The sequence below is a fragment of the Macrobrachium rosenbergii genome, chromosome 8 (assembly GCF_040412425.1).
Source record: "Macrobrachium rosenbergii isolate ZJJX-2024 chromosome 8, ASM4041242v1, whole genome shotgun sequence".
Lineage (NCBI taxonomy): Eukaryota > Metazoa > Arthropoda > Malacostraca > Decapoda > Palaemonidae > Macrobrachium > Macrobrachium rosenbergii.
Genome location: NC_089748.1, coordinates 12,988,109 through 13,016,100, shown reverse-complemented (window position 1 = coordinate 13,016,100; position 27,992 = coordinate 12,988,109). Strand labels below are relative to the sequence as shown.

General features: G+C 37.7%; 1 protein-coding gene across 1 annotated transcript in view; it reads right to left on the bottom strand.

Moving 5' to 3' along the window:
- Positions 1 to 27,992, bottom strand: part of Iml1 (GATOR complex protein Iml1) — a 596,567-nt gene that overhangs the window by 162,857 nt on the left and 405,718 nt on the right. Inside the window, 1 exon segment of the mRNA XM_067107292.1 lies at positions 13,146 to 13,304. Within this exon segment, the coding sequence (XP_066963393.1) occupies positions 13,146 to 13,304 (159 nt within the window).

The following is a 27,992-nucleotide window of genomic DNA, read 5'->3' as shown; positions in this document are numbered from 1 at the left end:
AGCCAATGTCAAGCTCAGAGACAGGGTCTCCTCCATCCCTCGAATATTGAAAACAAGACTGCGGCCTTGGACCTCTGTCAAGGGCCTCTCCAAGTCAGTTCCGCTTCAGTTTCCCCCTCCGGCATTAGTTATCCATACAGACGCTTCCCTAAGCGGCTGGGGGGACATTCCCAAAACAAAAGTACAGGAACTTGGTCACAATGTTTCCAACAGTTCCATATAAACACCCTGGAAGCTATGGCAGTCTTTCTGACTTCAAAAAGAAAATCCGCCCCCAGCCGGTTCATATCAGGTTGGTATTGGACAGCGCGGTGGTACCCAGTTCATTGCATCAACAGGGCGGCTCAAATCAGGTCGGAAATAAACCAAGTAATGGTTGCCATCTTCTCCCTATGGCCGAACAAGCCGCAGCTGGCACCTGTCAGCCACCACCCCTTCTTGAGAGTGCAGGCGTGGTGGCGGACTCCTGTCAGGATGACTCGTTGGAAGCGGGTGGTCCTGAACACGGAATCTTTCGAATGGATTTGCGCCCGGGTTCCGGGTCTCAAGTGGATCTGTTCGCGACAGAAAGCAGCTCCCTGTTATGTGGCCCCCAACCTGGACCCTCAGGCATCGCCACGGTTCACAATGACAATGAATTGGAACAAATGGGAAAATTTACCTGTTCCCTCCAATAAATTTACTGTTGAAAGTATTGCACAAACTCAGGACATTCAAAGGTCAACTGGCCCTATTGGCCCCTACTGTGAAGAGCAGTGGTTCCCTCTTCTTTGGGAACTGGGACTGCAGGTCTTGGATTCCCAAGCCCATACTGGCCCAGACAGTACAAACCAAGACTGTGTCAGCTTCCTCAAAATTCAGAATGCCTAGCTTTATGGACTTTATAAAATTCGCAGCCAAAAAGGAGCAAACATTGACCCTGTCAACACTCTATTTCTTGGAGTCAGATAAAGAGATTCTACTCTTAGACAGTATGACTCAGCAGTCAAATAGCCTCCTTCCTAAAAGCATCTGAAGCCAAGGTTATGGCGACTAATTTAGGAGTATCTTTCTTTCTAGATCATTGTTTGAAAAGGCCTTGCTCCAGCCACTATTACCACAACCAAGTCAGCCCTAAAAGAAAGTATTCCTGTACGACTTAAAATCATGACCTTACAGACTCCTATTTTCATCCCTTCCCAGAGCATCAAGCTGCATCAAGACCATGCTGCGCCCACATTCCGTTCGTGGTTTTCTCAATGACGATCCTTAAGTTAGCATCGAGATAGATAACTTTCAATGCTCTTATCAGGATCTGTTAAAGAAAAAGCCTTATTTCTGATTAAGCTTGGCCTCAGGTGCTAGAATCTCAGAGCCTGTCAGCTCTCACTAGGGATGATCATTTTGTGAACTTCCTCCCTTCGGAGGTCCTCCTTTCCCTGATCCTAAATTCTTAGCCAAAACATAGACCCACAAGACAGGTGGTCTCCTTGGAAGGTGGTGCCTTCCACAAGACCAGTCTTTATGTCCAGTTCATACCTTAAATCTTACCTTTTAAGAACTCCACAGAGAGTAAGTCGGGTCCTCTTTTTTATCGGGGAGAAGGTGGTACACTAATATCACTGAATGGTATAAGACAACAAATTCTATATTTTATTAAACAACCAACCAGATTCAGTTCTAAAAGGTTCATGATATTGAGCAGTTGCTACTTCCATTAATTACTTTCTGTATGGATTTCTCAGAGTTGACTAAATATACGGGTTAAATCACCCTAGTGTTTAAACGCCACTATCTACGCAGCTGAAGCCTGAAATTTCTACCATAGCTGTGGGAAGTGTCATCTCCCGCCTTAACCAATCATATCCTTTTCCTCCCTTTCCACCCGCCCGCCTGCCTCATTTGCTTCTCTGTCCTCTTGGTTGATTATGCCTCACTGCCTTGCTCCTCATATTGATGTATTTTGTCTTTGTTAGTGAAACTGTAATCTGACATGTTACCATAATCTTGTGGGGTACTAGAGGCGGTTTTAATTTGCATATGTACCCCAGGTATCTGTATATACACTGTATGTTTTAATTCGGTTTGGTTGATCTCTTATGTGTTTGCGTAAGTTTGCGTGTGTAGTTTTAAGACTGTATATACCATTTGCGTTGCATACGCCATTGTACCTATCCAATTTCGTGTAATTTTGTTCTTTTACGGCGTTAAGTGCTTTTGGGGATCCCTTCCCTGTCATGCCGGGGACCTCCCCTTGTCTTTCTAGTCTTAAGTCTTTGATGTACCCTAGGTTTAGTGTTTTTCTCACATGTAAGAGATTCCCTCATTAAACTGCTTTTGTGATTTATGTTTTTCTTCCAGATTACCCAGTTTCTATTGAGTTTTGGCCTTGGCATGATTCTCTGTCACTATTTCACCGGCTGACGGGACTGAACTCAGAAGGGATTTTGACAAAGGAAAAATCTATTTCACGAGAAGATCCCGTGTCTTGATGACCACCTGACTTTCACCTATATGGCTCCCCCACCCCTTTTCTTTTGCACATGCCAAGTCTGGGGGTTAAAGCCCAGCATGGAATGAGGTAGGTGGCGCTAGTGCCAGCCGTCCTGGTGGGTGTTGAGTGTGGGGGCTGCTTAGCGGCTCACCGCTCTGTTCGGGGTTTGATAAGGAGAGATCTTTCGAGTAGGTTTCCGTGGTAGTGGTATTTCCTCACCCTTACTTATATGACGCCTTCCTAGAAGGCGCTGCGACTGGGGTAGTAACCCCAGCAGCTTTCCTGAAAGCTCTTTTCTCTGCTATATCTAGCATTTTATACCTAGAAATTAAATTGCTGTATGGAATTTCACCGGGCCTTACAGGACCTTCCTCAGAAATGAATTTTCCTTTATTAAAATCCCTTTCTCTGTTTTTAAATGTGTTTTAACAGATCGGACTGTTGGTTCTATGACATGGTCGAATACTCATGTTATATACTATTATTTCTTTAACATAGTTCACCTCATTCACAAATACTCAGGTCTAAAATATTTATTCTTTGTTGGCGGGTGATTTATTTGCTGAATGTTATGCTCTAGTAGCATATCTAATAGCTTTTCAAATTGCCTCTTATCTTCTGCGCTACTATTGCTCTCTTTTTTATATGTATAAATACAACCACAGTCTCCTATTTGTTCTTCCATTCTACAAAAGGAAAGTTAAAGTCTCCGGATAGGAGTATAGTCCAGAGAGAGAGAGAGAGAGAGAGAGAGAGAGAGAGAGAGAGAGAGAGAGAGAGAGAGAGAGAGAGAGAGAGAGAGAGAGAGGAGAATAACGCCTTACAATATCAAAAGATTGAAATCTTCGAGCTTTTGAAGGCACAGATCAGAGTTCCAGATGGCAATTAGAACATATGATGGGCCTGCTGCAGTCCGAATCAGTAATAGATCCAATAAATTACTCAGATTGTAACTAAAAATGTGAACAAATTCTGGCTATCGATGCAAGAAAAAAGATGCGAGACCAACCTCATCAAAAGATTAAAAAAGTTGGGGAGATACTTTGGCCTTGGACCTGGAAGGAATCTCTGGCAAAACAGGTCACCCTCAATCCTCCGTCTGTGCATGACAATACACACAGATGGCTCATTGACAGGTTGGGAGGACACTGGGAGGATCATCAGGTGGCAGGGAGGTGGTTAGCTACTCTGAGGAATTGCCATATCAATTTTCTGGAGCTGATGCCTGTCTTTTTGTCTCTCGAAAAAATCTTACTTCCAGAAGAGAGACACTTTTTGTTGTGTCTAAACAACATGATTGCAATGTCCTGCATCAAGAGGTCAGGATCACATTCACCTCCTCTCAATATGATAATGCTAGCCATCCTTCGGATGGTGCAAGGTAGTTAGTGGTACTTATCTGCAATTCACCTCACAGGGTCTCTCAGAGTAATAGCAGACTCTCTTCCAAGGAAAATGACAGCCTCAACAGAGTGGATATTGGACAACCACTCTTTTCAAACAATAGCCAACATGCTTCCACAACCGGAAGTGGATCTGCTCACCTCACACAAGAATCACAAACTCCCAGTATGTGTCTCTGAACTTGGACAGTCAAGCAACAGCAAGAGATGCCTTCCTACAAGACTGGAACAAATGAAGGACGATATACTGTATCTTTTTCCTCCATTGTCCCAGATTTTGAAGGACTTGAGCAAAACTCTAACCTTCAAAGGAACAGCCCACTTAATAGCCGCAAATTGGCCAAACAACAACAGGTGAAGAGATCAATTCCACTACCATCTGCTGTTCTATCCCAGACAGTAGGAGGGAAGTCATCTACACATCCTCCTTTCTGAGCTGAGACCTTCACGTATGGATTTTTTAAATATTATCTACCATGAAAATTACTCACCAAACATCGCTAGGTACTTAGTGCAAAAATTACAGACATCATCTATCCGGCAATACCACTTCAAATGGAAGATATGGTTAGATTGTATCCATACTGAGAGCCCAGTTGAGATTTCTATGGAAACACTTTTAAATTTTCTTATATACCTTTTTGAAGACAAATGCCTCGTGGTTACAACAACCATGGCATACAAGGCTGCATTAATGGAACCCCTGCTTTACGGATTCAGGATTGACTCTAGTATAGAAGTTGTCACTTCCCTTTTGCGGTCTTTTGCTCTACAAAGACCTGCTCCCGAAAGGCTTCCAATTACTTGGTCCCTGAACAAGGTGCTTAGACTTCTGTCAACCCAATACAACCACAACTCACATACTACAAAAGGCGATCTTCTTGACTGCATTAGCATCAGGTGCTTGTATTAGTGAACTGGACTCTCTTAGACGGGGACAATACATCACACAAACAGCTGACCATCAATTATTATTGTCCCTTGGCCCATCATTCCTGGCCAACAATGAGGATCCTTTCAGAAGGAAATCTATTCTGATAAGAAAACTCAATTTAGCAGGCAAGACATTATGCCCAGTTCCAGCACTTAAGGTTTACCTAGAAGTCACGGCAAACATCCCAGAGTGTCCAATTCTCCTACACCCTAGCACAAACTACCTAACCACTCTACCTATAAGGGCTGAGAATGATTGTAGTGTCTCTCATTAAAAAGGCAAATCCACACTCCTTTCCTAGGTTACATGATATTAGGCTAGTAAGTACGTCATTGGCCTTCTTCAGAAATGTCTCTTTCGAAGAAGTCTCCGAATGTACAAGTGGTTATCAGAGGCAGTATTTTTAAAAACATTACTGCCACAAACTCGAACAAATCTGACTACACTGTGTATCAGTAGGTGGAATGGTTAGTTCTAACCCCTAGGTGCTACTGCAGAAAACCAGGAGTCATATTGACGGTGAGTATGCTAACAATCGCTGGGAAAAGGGCGACAGTACTGCAAGCAAACCCAGCATGCTTAGGTAAGCCACTGTAGAACTACATCCTAAAACCTAAGTTCATGTATAGTTTCTTATTCTTTGGTACCAAAACCTGAAGAGTATTTGGAATAAAGAATGGGACTTGAAATTTATGACTTGACCTCGGACCAGACATGTTTTTCCTTTTGGGTGTTGGGATTAAAAATTGAGAACTTAATCCTTTTTCGTCACCTGTCAATTTCTTTGTAAAGCTCCTCGAGGACGAAACAAGTGACTACACTATCAATAAACAGATTTTGATGTAGGAAAAACCTATTTTTGGTAGTTGCTGCTGAGTCCTCAAAACCGTCCCAAGTTTTGATGATGGAAGAACCTGGATATACAGCCTCGCTGTACAGATTTGGGAAAGTGCCCCCTTATCTTTGAGTTCATTATATACTCCATCAAGTGTTACAGTGTTTATCACTATGACACAATACCAGGCCGCGAGACCAGCTATAAGAGAATTCTTTGACATTAATTTGTTTACCCATGGAGCTCTGGTAGACCATGGAAGGGTAACTCCCTGAGGACTCAACAGCGACTATCAAAAATAGGTTTTTCCTATGTCAAAACCTGTTTTATCCTCTACATAGAGTTTGTGTTGATGGACTTGAATTCCAATCAGAGTACAATTCCAAAATGTATGTTTTCACAAACATACTGGAAGAGGGTGCTCAAATGTTCTAGATACAATACAATTGCAAGGCTAACTATAACATATCCATTTTGTATGCGAATATGACTCTGCATTACAGATGCCTGCTTCTCAGTTGCACAGACAATGTCTCAAAAACCTACGTCTCAGGAACATGTTCAATGGGTGTCTTTACTATCCCCCATATCATCTTTGAGGTCTATATTTAGGGTCAATAACCTTTTATATGTGAAAGTATACCATTTGTGTACATTGTGGTAGTCATCTGCACTTCCGGCTGTAAATATCACTGACATAGTGATCACTATCAGCTTTCCTGTCATGATACTGATAACCTTCAGAATCTACTCCCTACAGGAAACTGTGTTACAAACTTTTTATACAATATACCTTTATGCATTCCCTTTATTATAACAAAGATAAAGCAGTTTATGAATGCAAGATATAGCTCTAGAAATTCCTTGCTTACCTAAATATATTCTGTTCAGTGGGAGTTGGAAGTGATAACATTGTAATCATCCACCTAGTCAAGTACATGATTATGATGCAATTAAATAAAAAAATTAACCAAACTGAATATCACAACATTCTTTCTCACAGCAAAACAACTAACACTAAAATACATAATAACACTACTACCAAAAAATCTCAAAGTTGATTCCTGCAGCTAACAATTAGATACTGGCTAGGGAAGGCGTTACAACACCAGCACTTGAATAACTGTGCTGAAGTAATTGTCAAAGACTCAGGCTTAGTAAAAGAAATAACAATAGTCATTCCCTGCATTTTATAACATCCAAAGAGGACTTAACAATCTTGCCTTACATAAATAAAAACCAAACCTGTTTAAATAGAGGGCTGCAAACATGACAATGCATATCCTGAAATTGCAATACTGACTTCAGTAGATAAATTGTCAATTGTGGGAGATTCTACAGAGATAGTTTGCCACTCTTTAATTGGTAGGAATGAGTTCTTAGTGGTACCAGTACCCTTTTAGCTTTGGCAGAAGATGCAGCTTTGAATCATCAACTAATCTTTTCCCTTGGACATGCTTCTGTTCTTCACTTTTGTTATGCATATTACAAGATGGCAAATATGACAGTGAAGAAGAGGGATATAATTCCAGAGCCTCTTCAGCTTGCTTTCTTCTGTGGAACTTTGATCCTTACATGTTACCAACCTTACGGCTTAAGATATTTCTCTCAAGACTAGGTTTACGAGCTGGGGAAGAGGCTCAACTCCTTCACTTCTACAGCTTCCATTTTCAACCAGGGTGATTCACCCATATCACTTCATTCGAACAAGCCTGCTTCTTGAACAGGATCCTTATTAAACTTTGTCTTCCTCAAGTCAGTGTCAAAGGCCTTATACTCCTCAACTCCCCTAGTCTTCATATTCAAGTCAGAGAAGCCATCCCTACTTGTCTCACAAGTGCAGAGCCACTTCACAGACATGCAGATAAAGTTGCCCTCTCAGTCCAACAGTTAGAATTTTTATGTATAAGTTGCAAGATAGAAGTGGCCAGATGAGGTGAAGTTCTGCTGTCCACAGTCTCCTCACCTCTGGCACTGATAGGGAGCCCTGGGTTCTGGAGGTTCTACTCTTCAAATCTTAAAATGAAGGTTGTGAGGTAGTCTCCATGTTACAAGGTGGCCATGAAGGCCTTTCAGCCTGACACGCTGGGATTCTATAGCTGGCCGTTTCTTGTTCTGGAAACCTCAGGAGGTTATGGTTTTTGCCTGACACCATTCTGGCTGGAGACTGAGGAGTCTGTCAGAAGACTGTTAAGTAGAGAGGACTAAGCAGAGAGGACTTAACTGCTTCTCTAGACCTTGGGAATCCATACTTCCACGTTCCAATTTGCCCTCTTTCCAGGGCCTCTGCTTAGGATTTTATACAGCACCTTTAGACTTCACAGGAAAGTTTATTGTTGGGAAAATACTACTAATGTTAATCAAAAGAGAAAACACTCATCTATGATAAGCCACCAGTCAACAGCAAACACTCACAGTAAATAATAAACAAGAAACAAATTACTATAGAAACCATAAAATTACAAGTAAATGATTTAAACAGAACCAATTTCTGTTGGTTGCCCAGAAGGGTACCAAGATCATTTGCCTCCTGACCATTCAACAATAATTTTGGTCAATGTCACAAGCACCCCACTAATAATGATGAAATCACTTTCATGTACAACTAACAACTGTATTTATCATTAGTATTCTTCAAGTTTTATCTTTGTAACTTGTCTGGCAAAATGCAGATTAAATCAATATATTTGTTTTGTGTAAATATTGTACCATTTACCCTTTAGTATGCAATGCCCTGCAATCTGTAGCAGTATTGCTTTAATGTTTTTATTTTTTACATACACATTTTTTTCTTCTCCTGCCAAGCTGTCCAACTTACCTTCCTTTTGTAATTACTGTTATTTATGAGCATATCCTTCAGCTCAGCCCTACAAGGGTTGAGAAATAACTCAGTACTTTGGCTAAATTATACTTGAAAATACAGCAAAAAATTATCATTACTATATCCTAATGAAACAAGTGATGTTCATTAGAGCATCACTTGTTTCTCATACTTTTATTATTTGATCAAGTCACTGAAAATTAGTGATGATATCCTTTTTAGTTTTCTTATAAATCAGTGAAATTTGAAAGAATGAGGATGCAAAATATTTGTAAAATTCCTTCTGCATTTCACCAATTTTATATCCAGCAAATAGTGCACTGCAAGTGTGAAGAGTTCAAAACCATTTTACCTCTGGGATTGACAAGGCTGTATTACTTATCAACCGTGGTATCATGATACTTGAGGCCAACAATTTCATGATTTAATGACTGTACATGACAACCTTCACAAAGCAAGAAATATCTACAATAACCCCAAAGATAAATAATTACAGCTAAGTGTTAAATCTGAACAAGTGATTCATTTTTAAAACGACTGGCTACGATATCTTTGCATATTATGTAGACTAAACTTACAAACATCTGTTTAAACAAATACATAAAAATGTTCCAAAACAATGAGCTAACAAATCTCTGTCATCTAACAAAGACCTGAATAGAATGAATAGCATGGGCTTTTTCATATTCAATGAGCCTGACAACTATAATGAATTCAATATAAATCTTGCGATGAAAGAGAATTATATTAAATTTTGTCATTCATAATAAAAACACAAAAATATTGTAGAAAGTAAAAATTCTTTCATCAAGATGATCAAAATTAAATATGTGGACTTCAGAATTCCTATCAAGACAAAAATTAAAAAGTATATAAAAAAATTTTCCTGAAAAAAAAAATTAGCATACATGCAGGCATCCAAAAATTTGTGCATTACAGAATAAAAACACTCAAATTTAAACAAAGGCATGTTTCATTTCCTTTGTTTCTGATGCACTGCAGTCAACAACTTCCCATACAGTATATCAATTATTCTATGGGGCCCATATAACCCTCATTTTTCAAAAATCGTGCATGTCTCAGGGAGTATAAAGTGGCTCAAACATCAACCCAAAAAAACATCTGTAATAGAAAATAAATTAACAAGACAATGCAATCCTTTCCAAAGAGAAGTCTTATGTAGTGGTCCTCAACACTGACAACAAAAAGCCTTCTGAAAAATAACTATGCAAAACAGAACATGTTTGAATCCTGATGATTCAAAATGCATATAGAAAGCAAGCCAAACTTTTGAGGTCACATAATCTTGTATCACAGCAACCCTGGGTTAAAAACATCTTGACATGGAAATCTGATGACACCAATGGGGTAACACATATACTGTAATACTACAATAGTTGTAAAAAGGTTAAAATTATAATACTACAACAGCTATCACAAAATGTCTAAAATAATAAACAAGAACTAACCCACACAGCAGAAGGGCTAAGCAACAGAAGAGGAACAGATCACTTGGTTTTAGACATTGCTGTCTTCCTATTTACTTGAAGATTTTGCTTCCTCTTCATTCTCTAATGAGTGTGTTGGAACATAGTTGGGTCTGAGTATGTGATGGGAAGATACAGCTTAGGACAAACAAATCAGGAGGGGGGAGAAAGCAGTACTAAAATTTTGCCAGTGGCAAGGATTACAAAGGCTGAAGAATATAAGATTTCAGAAGCCTTAAAGATGATAACAAACATGAAAGGAAAAGCTGAAACACAGACTGATTTTACTAAGCTGATGAGTATTAATGATGTCAAAGAATAGAACTCTGCTGTTCTAGCAAGTAAGGAAAGCCTAACACTACAGACTGCTACAAGCTGAGGTGACAGCAAGATATAAGAAAGGAAGAATGAAAGAGAGAAAAGAGAGAGTGTTAAGAGAATTAAAAAAATAAGCATGAGAAACTGAATTGTAAAAAAAAATAACCTAAAGAAAAGCATCAGCAAATATAATAAAAATATGCATCACAGAAACATCTTTCAAAAGGCATACAAAGGGTACTAGAAGTGCGTGATGTGACATATGAGAAGGGATACATATCAAAGAGAAACATGATGGCAGAATCAAGATGTATGAACTGAACCTTCAAGCTCTGTAAAATAAAGGAGGAGAAGTGCAGTAATATGGAAAAAGGAAAGAAACCCAAAAGTAAATGGTGAGGGTAAAGAGATTAATTTTGGAGGTATGGGGTTAGAATCTCAACACATCGTACAAGAGAGAGAAAATGTTTTGGAATAGGAAAGTGAATGGGAAAAGAGTGAGCAAGTGTAAAAGAGGCAAAGAAAATAGATGAAAATAAAAAAAATTAGTGTTGAGAAGGCTAAAGGTTATAAGAATTAGAAAGCTTTAAAACTACCAGAAGTAACCAGCAGTTAGTTAAAAGGCACTGGCAGATGAGCTCAGCAGAATATATGAAAATTTGAAAAGGAAGACCTTGGATCAGAAGTGAGAAAAGATTATTTCAACAACAGTATACAAAGTCAAAGGGAAGAATTTAAAAAGTATTGGAGAAGGTGCAGGGAGGGGTTAAAAGTGTCTTAAAAATCAATAATTATAAGTTTGGCTTCATGAGAGGCAAGTCAAGAACACTGGGAGTCTTTACAATGATACATGAGAGATTTCATACAAAGCATAGAAGTTGTACCTAACTGTTGTATACTGCATTTAATGGCTTTGCCACTTTTTCCTCTAATATTCTAGAGAAAGAGATAAAAATATAAAAATTATTATTCACTGTAACAAATAACAACTCAGAAGTGCAAATATGAATTTAATATTTACGGCACAAGACACACACACACACACACACACACACACACATATATATATATATATATATATATATATATATATATATATATATATATATATATATATATATATATATATATAATATCAGAAATGCAAATATGAATTTGATATTTACAGTACAAGACACACACACACACAAATATGTATATATATATATATATATATATATATATATATATATATATATATATATATATATATATATATATATATATATATTATATATATATATATATATATATATATATATATATATACACACATAGAAAGAGAGAGAGAGAGAGAGAGAGAGAGGAACTAAAGAAGAAATTAAATGTTAAATGTCAATACCAAAGCAGAGAGTACCAGAAAGACTAAACAGGAAATTGATGGTATGTAATGTATCTTAGCACTAGACCTTGATTGATGACAGTGTCAGGTATACAGTACTGTACTGTGTTCGAATAATGCGATATAAATATTAGTGACCATGAAGGATCAGCTTTGAGTTTTTTACAGTTTTATCTAGAGCGTAAAAGTGGAGGCCTCTGAGAGATGCTGGACTTTTTTTTGTGAAGAGATAAAGAAGGGCAAGGGTCCCTAATGCAAGCTTGGTCCAGTAAAACATACTGGTAAATACAGACTAAACAGAAGAGGTCTACAAAATGTTTAAAAGATAAAAAGAAACGGAACAGAGAAAGGAGGACTGAAAATTAACATAAACAAAATAAAACTTAGAACACGAGAGGAAGAAAAGCAACAAGTCCAGTCCAGAGAGGTGCTGTATGAAAGCTGTGAAAAGGGAAGTCAAGGGTATAATTGCTACTGAAATAAACACATGGAATTTGTGGCAGAAAAAGATTTCTGGGTGCCTGAAAGGAATAAAAGGAGATAACAGTGAAAAGAGGGAAGAGAAAGAACACCAAGTGCTGGTGAGGGACAAGCGTCATATGACTTAGAACATTATATGTTTCTTTTGCAATATACTGGATTTTGAAGCTTGCACAAAGAAGGTAATAAGAATATATGTAACAAAAGCACAGAAATGACAGATTTCTGAGCTACTGGAAAATTAAGGTAACAGGCTAGAAGGTGCAAAATTTGTGTGATGCAAGTACAAGTTCAGTAGTTCTCTATACAACTGGGACATGAACATATCCAATTATACTGGAAGATCTTTTGAACAGGTGAGAGTACAAAATGCAAAGCTTCGTGGATGACTTGCACTAGAAAGTTCATATTACAAAGAGGAGGATGAAAGATGTGTTAAAGACTGTAAAATACATACACTAATATCTCAAAGACTGCTATGATTTGGACATTTGCTAAAGAGGGGGGAGTGTTACATTAAATGTAAACACCAGACTGTACTCAACACCAGCAGCATTGTAGTTAAAATAGTAGTATTAAAATAATAGTTAAAATAATAGTAAGTCTCAACTTTCAACAATTAAGGGTTCAAATCCCTTCAAAAGCTAGAAAATACTTAATGATTTGAAAATGGAATGAAGGTTGCTCCTATGGACACAGAAACTGATCTAATACGATTCTAAATACTTAACAAGTCTATATGCATGAGATGCAGGTGTAGTATGTGCTCATAATTTAAGACATTTTCTGGCTGGAGATGCAGGTACGCTTCTTGTTAATAACCCAGGGACTGCATACAATCTAAAATACAAAAATTTCTCACCTTGCACATTCTTCCAACATTACATATACTGAATGCACATTTTACCAGAAGCATGCATAAAAAATACTGTACCCAAAATGCCTGAAATAGCACAAAAATGCATAAAAACAAAAAAGTATGTTACAATAAACTAAACCAAAAGAACTTCTACCTGGCCACTGCCACCTGCTGGTATAGCTGCAGAGTTGGAAGTGGTAGATGCTGTGGCAAAGGTGGCAGAAGGAAAGCTTGGTAAAATTGGACCAAGACTGTGCCGCCTTCCCACACCACTGCCATATACACCTCCAACCTTCCCTCCCCCTCCTGTCTTCTGTAAGGTGGAAATCAACCAAAGCATATCACTACACATGCACAGCCAAGGCAATCAAAACCTAGATAAAATGCAATCACACAGTTAAATACAGAAAATGTAAGACAAACCTAGAAGCTCAAAACTATTAAAAAACAGGTTTCAACACAGTACACAACCCTTATCAAATGCGGCAAAAGCATACATTCACAGCAGATTATGCTTATATTATCATACATTGCACCAAGAGGTTAAAATGGCTATAGTTTTGCCAATAAACATATTAAAAACTTTTTTCTAGATACTCTAAGCAAGGTTTCTGGCTAGTACATTTACATTTATCTTTACGTAACAGAGTTGTTTGATTTTTACCTTAAATAAGCTTCACTTCTTATACCTTTCCAATATTTGTGGGCTAAAACCTTAAAAGATGCTTTCAAACTCCTATGCTGTAATAAAGAAGTTAAACTGCAAGAATTTACAGATAAAGTTATCCCTGCTAGAATCATGACAGTAATGGCATTCTAAAATAATATGGCCATAAGTTTTATATATAAAAATATTAATAAAAGTTACAGTTTTGGCAACAAAACATTAGCCAAGGAAAATATAAACATATCATCTAAACACAATTATTTCTTGGAGCAAAGCATTTCCAGTACACAATTTGATATTAATAAGCTGCTATATCCTATCTCTTCCACGAAAGGCTATTATGTTGTTTCTTACAAAACACCATTTTGCAACCAGTGTGGCCATACTAAAGGAATACTGTAAATCCCTTCTTCATCAGTAAAGTCAGTGCCTATAAAATAGGTTTTGATGTAGGAAAACCTATCATTGGTAGTCGCTGTTGAGTCCTCAAGGAGTTACCTTCCATGGTCTACCAGAGCTCCATGGTGACCATACTAATATCAAAGAATTCTCTTCTAGTTGGTCTTATTGGCCAGATATTGTGTCGTAATGATTAAAATTATAACACATGATGGAGTATATAATGAACTCAAAGATATGAGGGCACTTTCCCTTATCTTCAGCAAAGCTGAACCCAGTTTTTCCATCAAAAGAACCTGCAAGAAAGAGAAGTGACTATTGCGCATGCGCACCAGCCCTCTTTGTTTACAACCAGGCTGTTAAAAGACCAAGGAGCCATTACTCTCTGCTGGTCAATGCAGGATGATCTCTTGCCCAAATCCCATGCCTTTTCATCAGGGAAGTGGGAGGGTTTTGAGGACTCAACAGCAACTACCAAAAATAGGTTTTTCCTATGTCAAAACTTGTTGTTTGACAGTGTAGTTGCTTGTTTCGTTCTCAAGGAGCTTTACAAAGAAATTGATAGGTGACGAAAAAGGCTTAAGCTCTCACTTTTTAATCCTAACACCCCAAAGGAAATAACACTTATGGTCTGAGGTCAAGCCACAGATTTCAAGTCCCATTCTTTATTCTAAATACTCTTCAGGTTTAGGTAGCACCTAGGGGTTAAGACTAACCATGCCACCTACTGATACACAGTGTAGTCGAATCTGTTCGAGCACATGGCAACAATTTAACTGATGACCACCCTGTACATTCAGGGACTTCTTCGAAAGAGACATTTCTGAAGAAGGTCAACGACATACTTACTTCCCTAATATCATGTGACCTAGGAAAGGGGTGTGGATTTGTCTTTTTAATGAGAAACACAACAATCATTCTCAGCCCTTGTAGGGAGAGTGGTTAGTTTGAGCTAGGGTGTAGGAAAATAGGACCTTCTGGGATGTTTGCTGTGACTTCTTGGTAAACCTCAAGTACTGAAACTGGGCATAATGTCTTGTCTGCTAAATTCAGTTTTCTTATAATAATAGATTTCCTTTTTAAAGGATCCTTATTCTTGGCCAGGAATGATAGGCTAGGGACAATAATAACTGATGGTCAGCTATTTGCGTGATGCATCGTCCCCATCTAAGGTAGCCCAGTTCACTAATATGAGCTCCTGATGCTAATGCAATCAAGATGATCGCCTTTTGTAACATGTGTGTTCTGGTTGTATTGGGTCAGCTGAATTGAGGGGTTGATAGAAGTCTAAGCACCTTGTTCAGGGACCAAGAAATTGGAAGCCTTTCAGGAGTGGGACAAAAGTCTGCAGACAGGAAGTGACTTCTATACTGGAGTCAATCCCGAATCCATAAAGCAAGGGTTTCATTAATGCAGCCTTGTATGCCATGACTGTTGTAACCACAAGGCAATTGTCTTCAAAAGGGTACACTATATAAGAAAAGTAGTGTTTCCATAGAAATCTCAACTGGGCTCTCAATATGGATATAATCTAGCCATATCTTCCATACGAATTGGTATTGCTGGATAGATGATGTCCGTAATTTTTGCACTAGGTACCTAGCAATGTAGGGTGAGTAATTATCACGATAGATATTTTTTTAAAAATCTATACGTGAAGGTCTCAGCTCAGAAAGGAGGATGCATAAATGACTTTCCCTCCTACTGTATGGGACAGAACAGCGGACGATAGTAGAATTTATCTTTTTGTCCATTGTTGAAGTAATAAGAACCAATGTCTGTTTGGCTAATTTTATAGAGGGATGAATAAATTTGTTTGTATTTAGCATTTCCCAACGTTTTGTAAGAGAGAGAGAGAGAGAGAGAGAGAGAGAGAGAGAGAGAGAGAGAGAGAGAGAGAGAGAGAGAGAGAGAGAGTGAGAAGAGAGAGAGAGAGAGAGACGTAGAGAGAGAGGTTCTTTTGGAGTGGATCGTTGTTGGAAGAGGGATGAGGTCGTTAACGGCGCTGTCTGTCTGTGGAATATGTGAAGGATTTTTCGGTTTTTGAGTGAGTCTTGAGTCAGAGCTAGTGCTGGTCTGTCGTTTGGTTTTGGACAGTTTTTTGTGTGCTTTTTGAGAGTTGTTGGTTTTCCTTGTTAGTGTACTGTTCTTGTGTATATAGTTCTATCTTCTTTTTTTATGTTTCCTTGTTTTGTTTGTGTGGTTTTGGGTGCTGTGTTGGCGACCGTGGATGCCTTACTCCATCTTCCAGCAACCGAGGATCAGGGTGATTGTTGTGTACTGTTTTTTGTGGTTTTGAATTCCGCCACAATTTGGGGCTATTAAGTAAACTGTTCCTTTGAAGGTTAGAAGTTTGCTCAAGCCCTTTGAAATCTGGGACATGGAGGAAAAAGATATCGTCCTCCACTTGTTCCAGTCTTTAGGAAGGCATCTCTTGCTTTTGCTTGACTGTCTAGGTTCGCAGACACATATATTAAGAGTTTGTGATTCTAGTACATGGCGAACAGGTCCACTTTTGGTTGTGGAAGCATGTTGGTTATTGTTTGAAAAGAGTGGTTGTCCAACATCCACTCTGTTGAGACTGTCGTTTTCCTTGATAGAGAGTCTGCCATTAAAATGAGACCCACTGTGAGGTGAATTGCAGACATGTGCCACTTCCTTGCTTGCACCATCTGAAGGATGGCTTGCATTACCATATTGAGAGGAGGTAAATGTGATCCCGACCTCTTGATGTAGGATACTGTAGTTATGTTGTCTCTCTCTTTTGGAGGTTTGAGTTTTTTGAGAGACAAAAATACAGCCATCAGCTCCAGGGAATTGACATAAAAATTCCTGAGTAGCTGATGACCTCCCTGCCACCTGACAATCCTCCCAATGTCCTCCCAACTTGTCAATGAGGCATCTGTGTGTTTGTCACTCATACAGATGGAGTCAGGGTGACCTGTTTCACCAGAGATTCCTTCCGGATCCAAGACCAAAGTATCTCCCCAACTCATTTAATCCTTTCATGAGGTCGGTCTCGCATCTTTCTTCTTGCATGAGATAGCCAGAATTTGTTCACATTTTTAGTTGCAATCTAAGTATTGGATCTATTACTGATGAGAATTGCAGCAGGCCCATCCTACATTCTGACTGGTATCTGGAAACTTTGGGCTGTGCAAGGAACCTTTTGAGGACCTGCCTTATTCTGTTTTGAGTATGATGGGGAGAGACAACAGGCCGTGAAGAGTAATCCCAACACAGTCCCAGCCACTGAAAGTGTCTGCTGGTTGTGAGGCAGGTTGTTTTCAAATTTATTATAAAACATTTTGACTGCACTGTAGTCTGTTGACCATTGCTCTTAGGCTTTTCAAGCACTCTTTTCTTGTAGGCCCCCAAATCTTTTTGTTTGAGTTCTCAAACGAATACTGTTGCTAATTTTGTATAATATTCTTTAAGCAATGTTTAGCCCAAAGGGCATGGCTCTGAATCTGTACATATCTTTTCCTATCTGGAACCTTAGGAAGGGGTGGAAGGGAATGGCTATAAGGATGTGCCAGTACACATCTTTTGACAAATGTTCAATGTTGATTGGTTGAGGATCACTCTTCTTTTGGAGGAATCCTTTTTGAGGACACTGAAGAGACGTACTTGGTGGCGAATATACACGTTCCTCTATGGGCTCCATTAACAGGGCCTTTCTGTACACATAAACAATGCTGTCCCCCCACAGGGAAAACTTCCATTGTCTGTGATGTCATTGAAGCCGACCCCCAACCAATATAATTCCTCTTGGTATCTGCCTCTTCCTCTGCCTTCGCCTTTGATAAACATTCTAGGTGTTGTTTTTCGTTTTTCTCCCTGTAAGATGGTTTTTGGACCTTGTGAAAAAAGATGTCCTTGCTGTTGTTGTTGTACCTTTGTAGGGAATTGTCCCTTCTGACCACCTACCTCTTTTTTGAGGAAAACTTTTGGGGGTGACTGAAGGCTTATATGATTCTTGATCAAAGTGAGCCTTTTTTGGGGTTGGGTAAAGGGAAATTTTGGGTTCGTTTCCTGAATTCCCCTTCCCCTAGAAGAGTGTACATTGTACATACACTGTACAATTCTGCTGGCGGGCATGCTCATTGAGTTGAGCCACAACAGACTCCTCAAACAGGTCCTTACAGAAGGGGTTACAATGTAATAATGCAGTGACATTGGAGAGTGATTTGATGGGGCTCTCCAATGCTTCCTTTCACACTTTTATGCGCCATTCTAGGAAGTCACAGAGTGCTTCCCATCGGGTCCTCATAAGACTTTTGGCCTCAACAGCAAAAGTTATCCTGGGATCTTCTGGAAGCCTTTAGGTGGCAACTTCCAGCAAAGTGGTAAAGGTTATGATACTATGGAATCGGAGCCTAGCATAAAATTCTGACGAGCCTGTCCCCTCCGAGAGTCTTCTCATAGAGGTCCCAAACTACTGAGTAGCTATATCTAAAGGGAGCTTTTTCCTTTCAAAAGGGAGTTCCAGCACTGCCCATTCCTTGGTGGAATTTCCCAAAACTGGGATGACTGTGGTAGATGGTTTTAAGTCTGCCATTGTCTCTTGTTTTAGTTACTACAAATTCTGAAAATCTGTCTTCACATGATTAATAATTTTGAAAGTGAAGGGACAGAAGGCTGGGGCTACTTAGTGAGCAACTTGGGTCTGATTCAAAATGGAGGTAGAGATCCATTTTTCGTTAACCTGGTAAAGGGTGATTTGCCAATTCCTTGGTGGAATTTCCCGAAACTGGGATGACAGTGGCAGATGATTTTAATTCTGCCATTGTCTTGTTTTTAGTCGCTACAAATTCTAAAAATCTGTCTTCACATGATTAATATTTTTGAAAGTGAAGGGACAGAAGGCTGGGGCTACTTGGGAGTAGAGATCCAATTTTCACTGACCTGGTAAAGGATGATTTCTATAGCGTTTAATGCTACAGGGACAGGTAAGAAAACCATTTCTGTTAGTGGTTTCTCCATTTCTGGTGCAGATGGTACCAGGTGCCATTCTGTATTAGGGAATGCTTTTGTTTGTAAATTCTACATGTACAACCTCAATCATAGTTTTTCTCTCATTAATTACACACTTGCCATCGGGAGAGAAAGTGCACATTGAGGCATCTCGCCAAGGATTATCAGTATCATCAGGGGTGAGCCCCTATTATGTTTTGATCTGAAGTTCTGTATTCCGAACTGACCCTTTTGTTGTTTCCAGTAGGAATTCTAACATCAGACCATGTTTGGGCAGCATTTGTATCTATTCTCACTTTTTGGTTACAGGATGTAGTACTTTTCCACTTTGGGGTGTACATGACTAACTTACTTTCCTTTTCAGAGTCATGCTTCATGTCCCTTATATATTGCCATTCTGTGGCAAGGGCATCTTTGATGGTACTCAGTTTCCTTACAGAACTGATCAAATGCTGCAAACTGTGTCTTCCTTTTGGGGGAGCTTGCCACAAACTGTGTATCCCTTTTGGGGGAGCTTGCCGCAAACTATATATCCCTTTTGGGGGCGGCTTGCCGCAAACTGTGTATCCCTTTTGGGGGAGCTTGCCGCAAACTGTGTATCCCTTTTGGGGGAGCTTGCCGCAAATTGTGTATCCCTTTTTGGGGAGCTTGCACAATCTAACTGAGCTTCAGAAACTAAACTGTAATTGCCTGTTAATCAAGGGGCAGAAATCCTGGGCAAGTTACTATACCCTTCCAAAAATGAAGACATTTCAGTCTGAGTTAGGTGAATCCCAGTATCCCTATTGGGGGAAAGATCCTATTCAGGAACAATAGCTGCATGGGGAATAGAATTCCTTCTGGAAGGTTTCTCCCATGGCTAGCCAAAATTTGTGTCCCTGAGCCTTCTGGGTTCAGCGGGGCAATTTCAGTGGCAATGTCCACTTCATATTTTTTAATAAGAATGTCAACTCTACTTCCTCTGTGGGTTAACCTGGGAGGTATTGGGGACTGATGTTACTGGGTTTTGGACCAAACACTGATGTTGTTCAGAGAAAGGGTTAAATATCTGCTGCCGGAGTTCTGCTGGAAAGATATAACCTCCCCCTTCCTCACCCCTACTGAACCCTAGGACCCACTGAGACAGCTTAAAAGAGGCTGTTTCATCCTTAAAACTTGGTGCCAGGAGCATACTACAAATCTCGCCCACATCTGGCAACCAAGCAAATTTTCCTTGCTTTTTAAAAGGACTATGCTCATGGCAGGTGGTATAGGCTGTACCCACTGGCAAAAAGTGAACCAAACAATTTGCTACAGAACACTTGAACTGAGGATCTTGCCTAATGGCAGCCCTGTAGTGATATAAAGCAAGTTGTTATTAGAAGCTTGTTAGTATTAATTGTTTTTGAGGGACACTTCTGTAGTTCTTCATATAGTTTCCATATTACAGGTTAACTTGATTACAAGTGTGCATTTGTAATACATTTAATTATATATCTACATTAACATAAACCCCTCTAAGGTTTAGGTAAGTTTTCACACTTGTATATAGCTGTATTACATATACACTGTTAGTCCTTTTACGATGGCCAAGTGAAATTCTTAATTCCAATTGTCATGCCATTCAGACTAACTCTATGAACTAATTCGTTTAACTAACCCAAACTACTGTTTTATGTAGTTTAAGGTAATCCTTCTACTATAATCTATGTAGCTAAAAACAGAGGATTTCTTAGAAGGTTCTTGCTTAACCTATTCTAGGCTTATTTACAACTTAAACATATAAACTGTACAGTAAATAATTTCTCTTATAATCTGGTTTTCTGTTTTATGTGGCCGAGACTACCCTTTTATCTGATATTCGGCCATCGCTATTTTAGGCTAATAGTAGGATATTCCTTAAAATGGGGTTCCTACTTAATTTGGTTAAGTTACTGCCTGTTCTAGGTTTATATCACCTTTCAGGATATAGGCTACATAAGGAAAAGTATACCTTAGTTTAACCAGACCACTGAGCTGATTAACAGCTCTCCTAGGGCTGGCCCAAAGGATTAGATTCATTTTACGTGGTTAAGAACCAACTGGTTACCTAGCAACGGGATCTACAGCTTATTGTGGAATCCGAACCATATTATGATGAGAAATGAATTTCTATCACCAGAAATAAATTTCTCTAATTCTTCATTGGCCGGTTGGGAAATCGAACGCTGGGTCAGCAGTGTGCTAGCTGAGAACTATACCCACCCCTCCAATGGGGAACTAGGTTACATAAGACCCTACTTGCATGTAGCCTTACAGATATGCTACCGAATCATAAAAAACTAGGTTATTTTATTGAGCCTAGGATACTGTTTATATATAATCCTAGGCTTATTTGTTATTTCTTAACCTAGTATGCAGTACTGTCTAATCCAGACTATTATAGATTACTCTTAAATGTATAGGCTAGGCTATATAAAAACAAAAAACCTACTAATATGTAACCTTTTAGTTGGTCTACAACTTTTTGTCTAACCCAGGTTGTTGTTTATATCCAATCCTAGGCTATTTGGTCTACTATATAAAACAATAATCACTAATGTGTACTTATAGCCAGGCTATAACTTACTCTAATCTAGGGTACTGCCTAATTTGGATTATTTAATTCACACTCAAGTGTATGGGTTACATAAACAAAACACAATTAGCCTACCTTAGTATGTAGCCTTAAGGCCAGGTTACCATCTCATTCAGCACAAATTACTATTTCATCTAGTCCTAGGTTACATAGTCTAGGCTAACAATTTAGTCCAAAAATGGGATGTTTCGTAAAAAGTTATCACTTCACTTGATATAAGATAATGGTCTAGGCTAGTCCTGGATTATTTAGCTCATGCATAAGTGCACAGGCTTATATAAAAGGGATAAAATTTATACTAATATGTAGCCTTATTGTTAGGCTATCGATTTATTTTGCCCAGTTATTGTTATTATCTGATCCTAGGGTCCTCGGTCTAAGCTAGGCCACTTAGGGTATGTAATCCAAGGACATAGGCTACAGACAACATCCACCATTCATCTAGTCTAAATTATTCTCACTTCCTGCCTAAATTATTGTAGACATCATATAATCTGAAAGGATTTTCTATATTAATAATAAGTTGTGGAACATTTCTTTTAGTCAGAACATTTATTTAGAATTTAACCCTTTCCTGCCCAATTGACGTCATATTACGCAATAACCCCCTACCCCCCTTCTTGTCTGACTGACGTAATTGAGCGTAAAATTTACCGACATTTTTCGTACGTGTGGTAGGGGTAAATTTTTTTATTTTCGGACAGTTGGTGGTTTCCATAGGAAAAAGCATACTTTTTTTTGGACCGTAACTCAGGCATCGATCGCCAGGCAAGCAGTGCCTATACTGCGCATGCGCAATTCCCTGGCATAGTAAATTTCCCACAATGAAATCAGCTGATCCTACCCACGTTTCTCTCTCGTATCTTACATTTTTTTTTTATAAAATGTAGGATTACATTATTGGAAACACTCTGTTTGGTATCCTCTATTTTCTATAAATTTTTAGTTCCTCTACGCGCATCAAGAAATCCATGGCGTAGTAAAATTCTCACAATGACATCAGCTGAAAAGACCCACGCAGGCCTGACAGGCCACACTTCTGTCAGAGACCATGCGACGAGGCTGGGTAAACACGTGTGGCTGTTTACATACAGCGACGTCAATCGAGAACAGTCTCCAACATGCTTTCGCAAAGTTTTTACGGTAAAACTAGCGGAAATTTGTTAGTGCATCACATAAGAGATGTCTGGATTTTAGGCAGGGCTCTGAATCTCATTTTTCATTATCATATATATCGATATTTAGAGAATTTTGTTGGCTTTCTCATAAAAATAATTCATTCACCCAACTGTTATAGCTTTTGAGCTACGAACGATAATGTTGACAACGGTAACATTTTTTTTCGAACAGCTTATAACGTCAAATGAAACTGTTGCTGTTACCAAAGCCATTTTTCTTGACTCACTTTATTCCTCAACCTTTCCTCTACATTTTTGTATATTTACAAAGTAATTTCTATGAAAAAATCCGAGGTAGGCTCTTCAAAAAAATGTCTAGCGATAATTCTCACCTTTATGCCTGGCGCGCTCTGTTTCTTACCCACTTTTCTATCAATTTTCACCAACTGGACTTATTCGTTTTCATTTTTTTTTATATGTCGATATTTAGAGAATTTTCTTGGCTTTCTCATAAAAATAATTCATTCGCCTAACTGTTATAGTTTTGAGCTACGAACAATAATGTTGACAACGGTAACTTTTTTTTTTTCGATCAATTTATAACGTCAAAAAAATGAAACTGTTGCCGTTACCAAAGCCATTTTTCTTGACTTTCCTTTATTCTTCAACTTTTCCTCTACTTTTTCGTATATTTACAAAGTAATTTCTATGAAAAATAACCGAGATAGGGCTCTTCAAAAAAAAAAAAATTTTTTGCGATAATTCTCACCATAGGCGGGCAGAGCACTCTGTTTTCACCCTCTTTTCTATCAATTTTTTTCACCAACTGGACTTATTCGTTTTCCATTTTTTATATGTCGATATTTAGGGAATTTTATTGGCTTTCTCATAAAAATTATTCATTCGCTAACTGTTATAGCTTTTGAGCTACTTAACGATAATGTTGACAACGGTAACATTTTTTTTCGTTTCAATCAAATTATAACGTCAAAATGAAACTGTTGCCGTTATTTAAAGCCATTTTTCTTGACTCTCACTTTATTCTACAACTTTTCCTCTACATTTTCTTATATTTACAAAGTAATTTCTATGAAAATAACCGAGATAGGCTCTTCAAAAAAACTTTTTCTAGCGATAATTCTCACCATAAGGGCAAATCGCTCTGTTTCTTACCCTCTTTCTATAAATTTTTCACCAACTGAACTTACTCGTTTTTCATTGTTTTATATATCAATATTTAGAGAATTTTGTTGGCTTTCTCATAAAAAATAATCCATTCGCCTAACTGTTATAGCTTTTGAGCTACGAACGATAATGTTGACAACGGTAAATTTTTTTTCGTTTCAATCAATTTATAACGTCAAAATAAAACTGTTGCCGTTACCAAAGCCATTTTTCTTGACTCTCACTTTATTCTACAACTTTTCCTCTACATTTTCGTATATTTACAAAGTAATTTCTATGAAAAATAACCGAGATAGGGCTCTTCAAAAAAACTTTTTCTAGCGATAATTCTCACCATACGCCTGGCAAATCGCTCTGTTTCTTACCTCTTTTCTATAAATTTTTCACCAACTGGACTTATTTGTTTTTCATTGTTTTATATATCATTATTTAGAGAATTTTGTTGGCTTTCTCATAAAAAATAATCCATTCGCCTAACTGTTATAGCCTTTGAGCTCTGAACGATAATGTTGACAACGGTAACATTTTTTCGTTTCAATCAATTTATAACGTCAAAATAAAACTGTTGCCTTTACCAAAACCATTTTTCTTGACTCTCACTTTATTCTACGACTTTTCCTCTACATTTTCTTATATTTACAAAGTAATTTCTATGAAAAATAACCGAGATAGGGCTCTTCAAAAAAACTTTTTCTAGCGATAATTCTCACCATACGCTGGGCAAATCGCTGACTGTTTCTTACCCTCTTTTCTATAAATTTTTCACCAACTGGACTTATTCGTTTTTCATTGTCTTATATATCAATATTTAGAGAATTTTGTTGGCTTTCTCATAAAAAATAATCCATTCGCCTATCTGTTATAGCCTTTGAGCTACGAACGATAATGTTGACAACGGTAACATTTTTTCGTTTCAATCAATTTATAACGTCAAAATGAAACTGTTGCCGTTACCAAAGCCATTTTTCTTGACTCTCACTTTATTCTTCAACTTTTCCTCTACATTTTCGTATATTTACAAAGTAATTTCTATGAAAAATAACCGAGATAGGGCTGTAACTAAAAAAAAACTTTTTCTAGCGATAATTTCACCATACCGGCAAATCGCTGTTTCTTACCTCTTTTCTATAAATTTTTTCACCAACTGGACTTATTTGTTTTTCATTGTTTTATATATCAATATTTAGAGAATTCTGTTGGCTTTCTCATAAAAATAATACATTCGCCTAACTGTTATAGCTTTGAGCTACAAACGATAATGTTGACAACGGTAACATTTTTTCGTTTCAATCAATTTATAACGTCAAATGAAACTGTTGTCATTACCAAAAGCCATTTTTCTTGACTCTCACATTATTCTTCAACTTTTCCTCTACATTTTCGTATATTTACAAAGTAATTTCTATGAAAAATAACCGAGATAGGGCTCTTCAAAAAAATCTTTTTTCTAGCGATAATTCTCACCATACGCCGGGCAGAGCGCTCTGTTTCTTCCCCTTTTTTCTATCAATTTTTTCACCAGCTGGACTTATTCGTTTTCCATTCTTTTATATGTCGATATTTAGAGAATTTTGTTGGCTTTCTCATAAAAAATAATTCATTCGCCTGACATTCATAGTTTTTGGGTTACGAACGAAAATATATGAAAATAAATAAAGATTTTTTTTTTCGTGCAATAACTCACATTTTTTGTATTTAGAGGGCTGGGACTCTTATTCTGACTATTCCACCATAAAATATAAACATTTAGAAAAAAGGACAGCAAAATGAACGTTGTTGGCATAAAATTTATATTTTGCTGAATTTTCGAAATAATTATTTTTTCGACTGTCAAGCGCCCCAGACACATCAGGGGCTCATGTGCCCTCAGTGATGTGATAACTATACAGATATGAAAGGGTTAAAACAATTTTTGCTTTACAAAACTAGGTAGTAATCAACACTTTACAAAACTAGGTAGGTTAGCAATCAACGAGTTGGGTTCCAGCTTTAACGCACAAATTATCAACTCCAAAAGTTTAAAACGTAAACTTTTAACTGGAAGTTAATATTAAGCATTTATGAACCAAACAAAAAATTTCTTTCAGTTTTCCTCTGAAGATGGAAAGAGAAACCCACAAGATTCTTGTGTATAACTTGTTTACTGGTAAATATTTACATATTACTTTGATCTTAAAGTAATATGTAAATATTTACCAGTAAACAAGTTATACACAAGAATCTTGTGGGTTTCTCTTTCCATTAAGCATTTATCTTGCTATTTTTGATGTTTCCATGATCCTCCATGATCCTCGATAATGAAAACAGACAAGAGTAGATTTTTTTTCGGGGCGCTGGTAACGATGAGAACCATTCACTATAGACCAAACAGAGATAATGGCTCCTTGGTCTTTTAACGGCCCGATTGTAAACAAGAGGGCTGATGCGCATGCGCAACAGTCACTTCTCTTTCTTGCAGGTTCTTTTGACGCTGGAAAAACTGGGTTCTGCTTCGCTAAAGATAAGGGAAAGTGCCCTCTTATCTTTGAGTCCATTATATACTCCATCACATGTTATAATGTTAATCATTATGACACAATACCTAGCCAAAAAGACCAACTAGATGAGAATTCTTTGATATTAGTTTGGTCACCATGGAGCTCTGGTAGACCAAGGAAGGTACCTCCCTGAGGATGAAACAAGTGACTACGCTATCAAAAATGCTTATATTGTCATAATGGAAGACATAACCTGTTGCTATGTATTAGGGCATAATATTCACTTACTCTACAATAAGCTATACTCTACTCGAATTTAAATAAGTATTTTGAAATTGATAATGACTCAACAAGCCCTGCTTCATCTAACTTCTACTTCTGAGCCTATTTGTGGCAGATGTGTTTCATAACAATTGTTAATTCCCAATTTAATAAATTAAATACTTGTATGGAAAAAGTCATAGCTTCTATGGGAGGTGAAAAAAAGGTATAAATCTTGGGGAGAAGATCAATGTGAAGTTTCACACTTTAAAGAAAAGGTAATTAGGGTACTTTCTCTCAGATGCATACACTTTATAATCTTTTCAAAATACATTAGAAATAATGTAACACTGTCACTGTTCCATGTGTTGGTATGAAAGTATTGCAATACTATGAAAGTGCTGTAATACTGTACTATGCTTGCTCTACAGGTTGGTTCTATCATATCAAAACTTAACATCCTGTCAGCGTTATGAACTGAGTTAAATGTAAGATTTCCAACTTATCTCTTTTGAGACTGTATGTACCTTTACTGAATACTATAATTCCTAGGCCTGATGTATGGGAAATGTGAATGCAAAATACTAATTAAATATCAAATGCCTGACTTACCAATTAGAAATTATAAGACCACAAACAAAGGAAATAAGTAATATATTTATAATGACATGAAAAAGGCTATTTCATTTTAAAAGTCGGAAGGCTGGGTTATACCTCATTCAATAACATCTTTCTAGTAATTGTAAAAGACTCATCATCCAGAACACCCCATAAATTACTAATCACAACCTTGTCCAGAGAATCCTAGGCACAATTTTTTTCATTTATCTTTTCAGACAAAGAATATGGAAATCTTTAAAAATTAGTGTAAAATAACAGCTTTTCTGTGAAAGTATGCTTAATTCCACAAGATAAAATACCATAAATATACTGTATACAGCATACAGTATAAGGATAAAAATTGTGAAAATTGTATAATGTGCTAAAGTGAGAAGTTATCATATGCTCTACTGTACAGAAGAGTAACTACAGTAAATAGTAAAAGCTGAGATATATTATTGCAACCAATGTAGTAGCTGAGAGGGAAGAGTAAGAATGTAAAGTCAAACATACTTCAGAAAGACTGTACTGTGCTCCTTACAAGCAACACAACTGGATCATATGCCTTGCCAGTTTGCATGTAAGTATAAATTTAGAAAAAACTTATTTCATCTGTATAAATGGCAACCTTTATATTTCTAAAAACTTTTCAGAGTTGAGACTGAATTTCCTACCAAGTTTTAAAATGGGAAAAATGACATCATACCAGGCACAAAAGCTG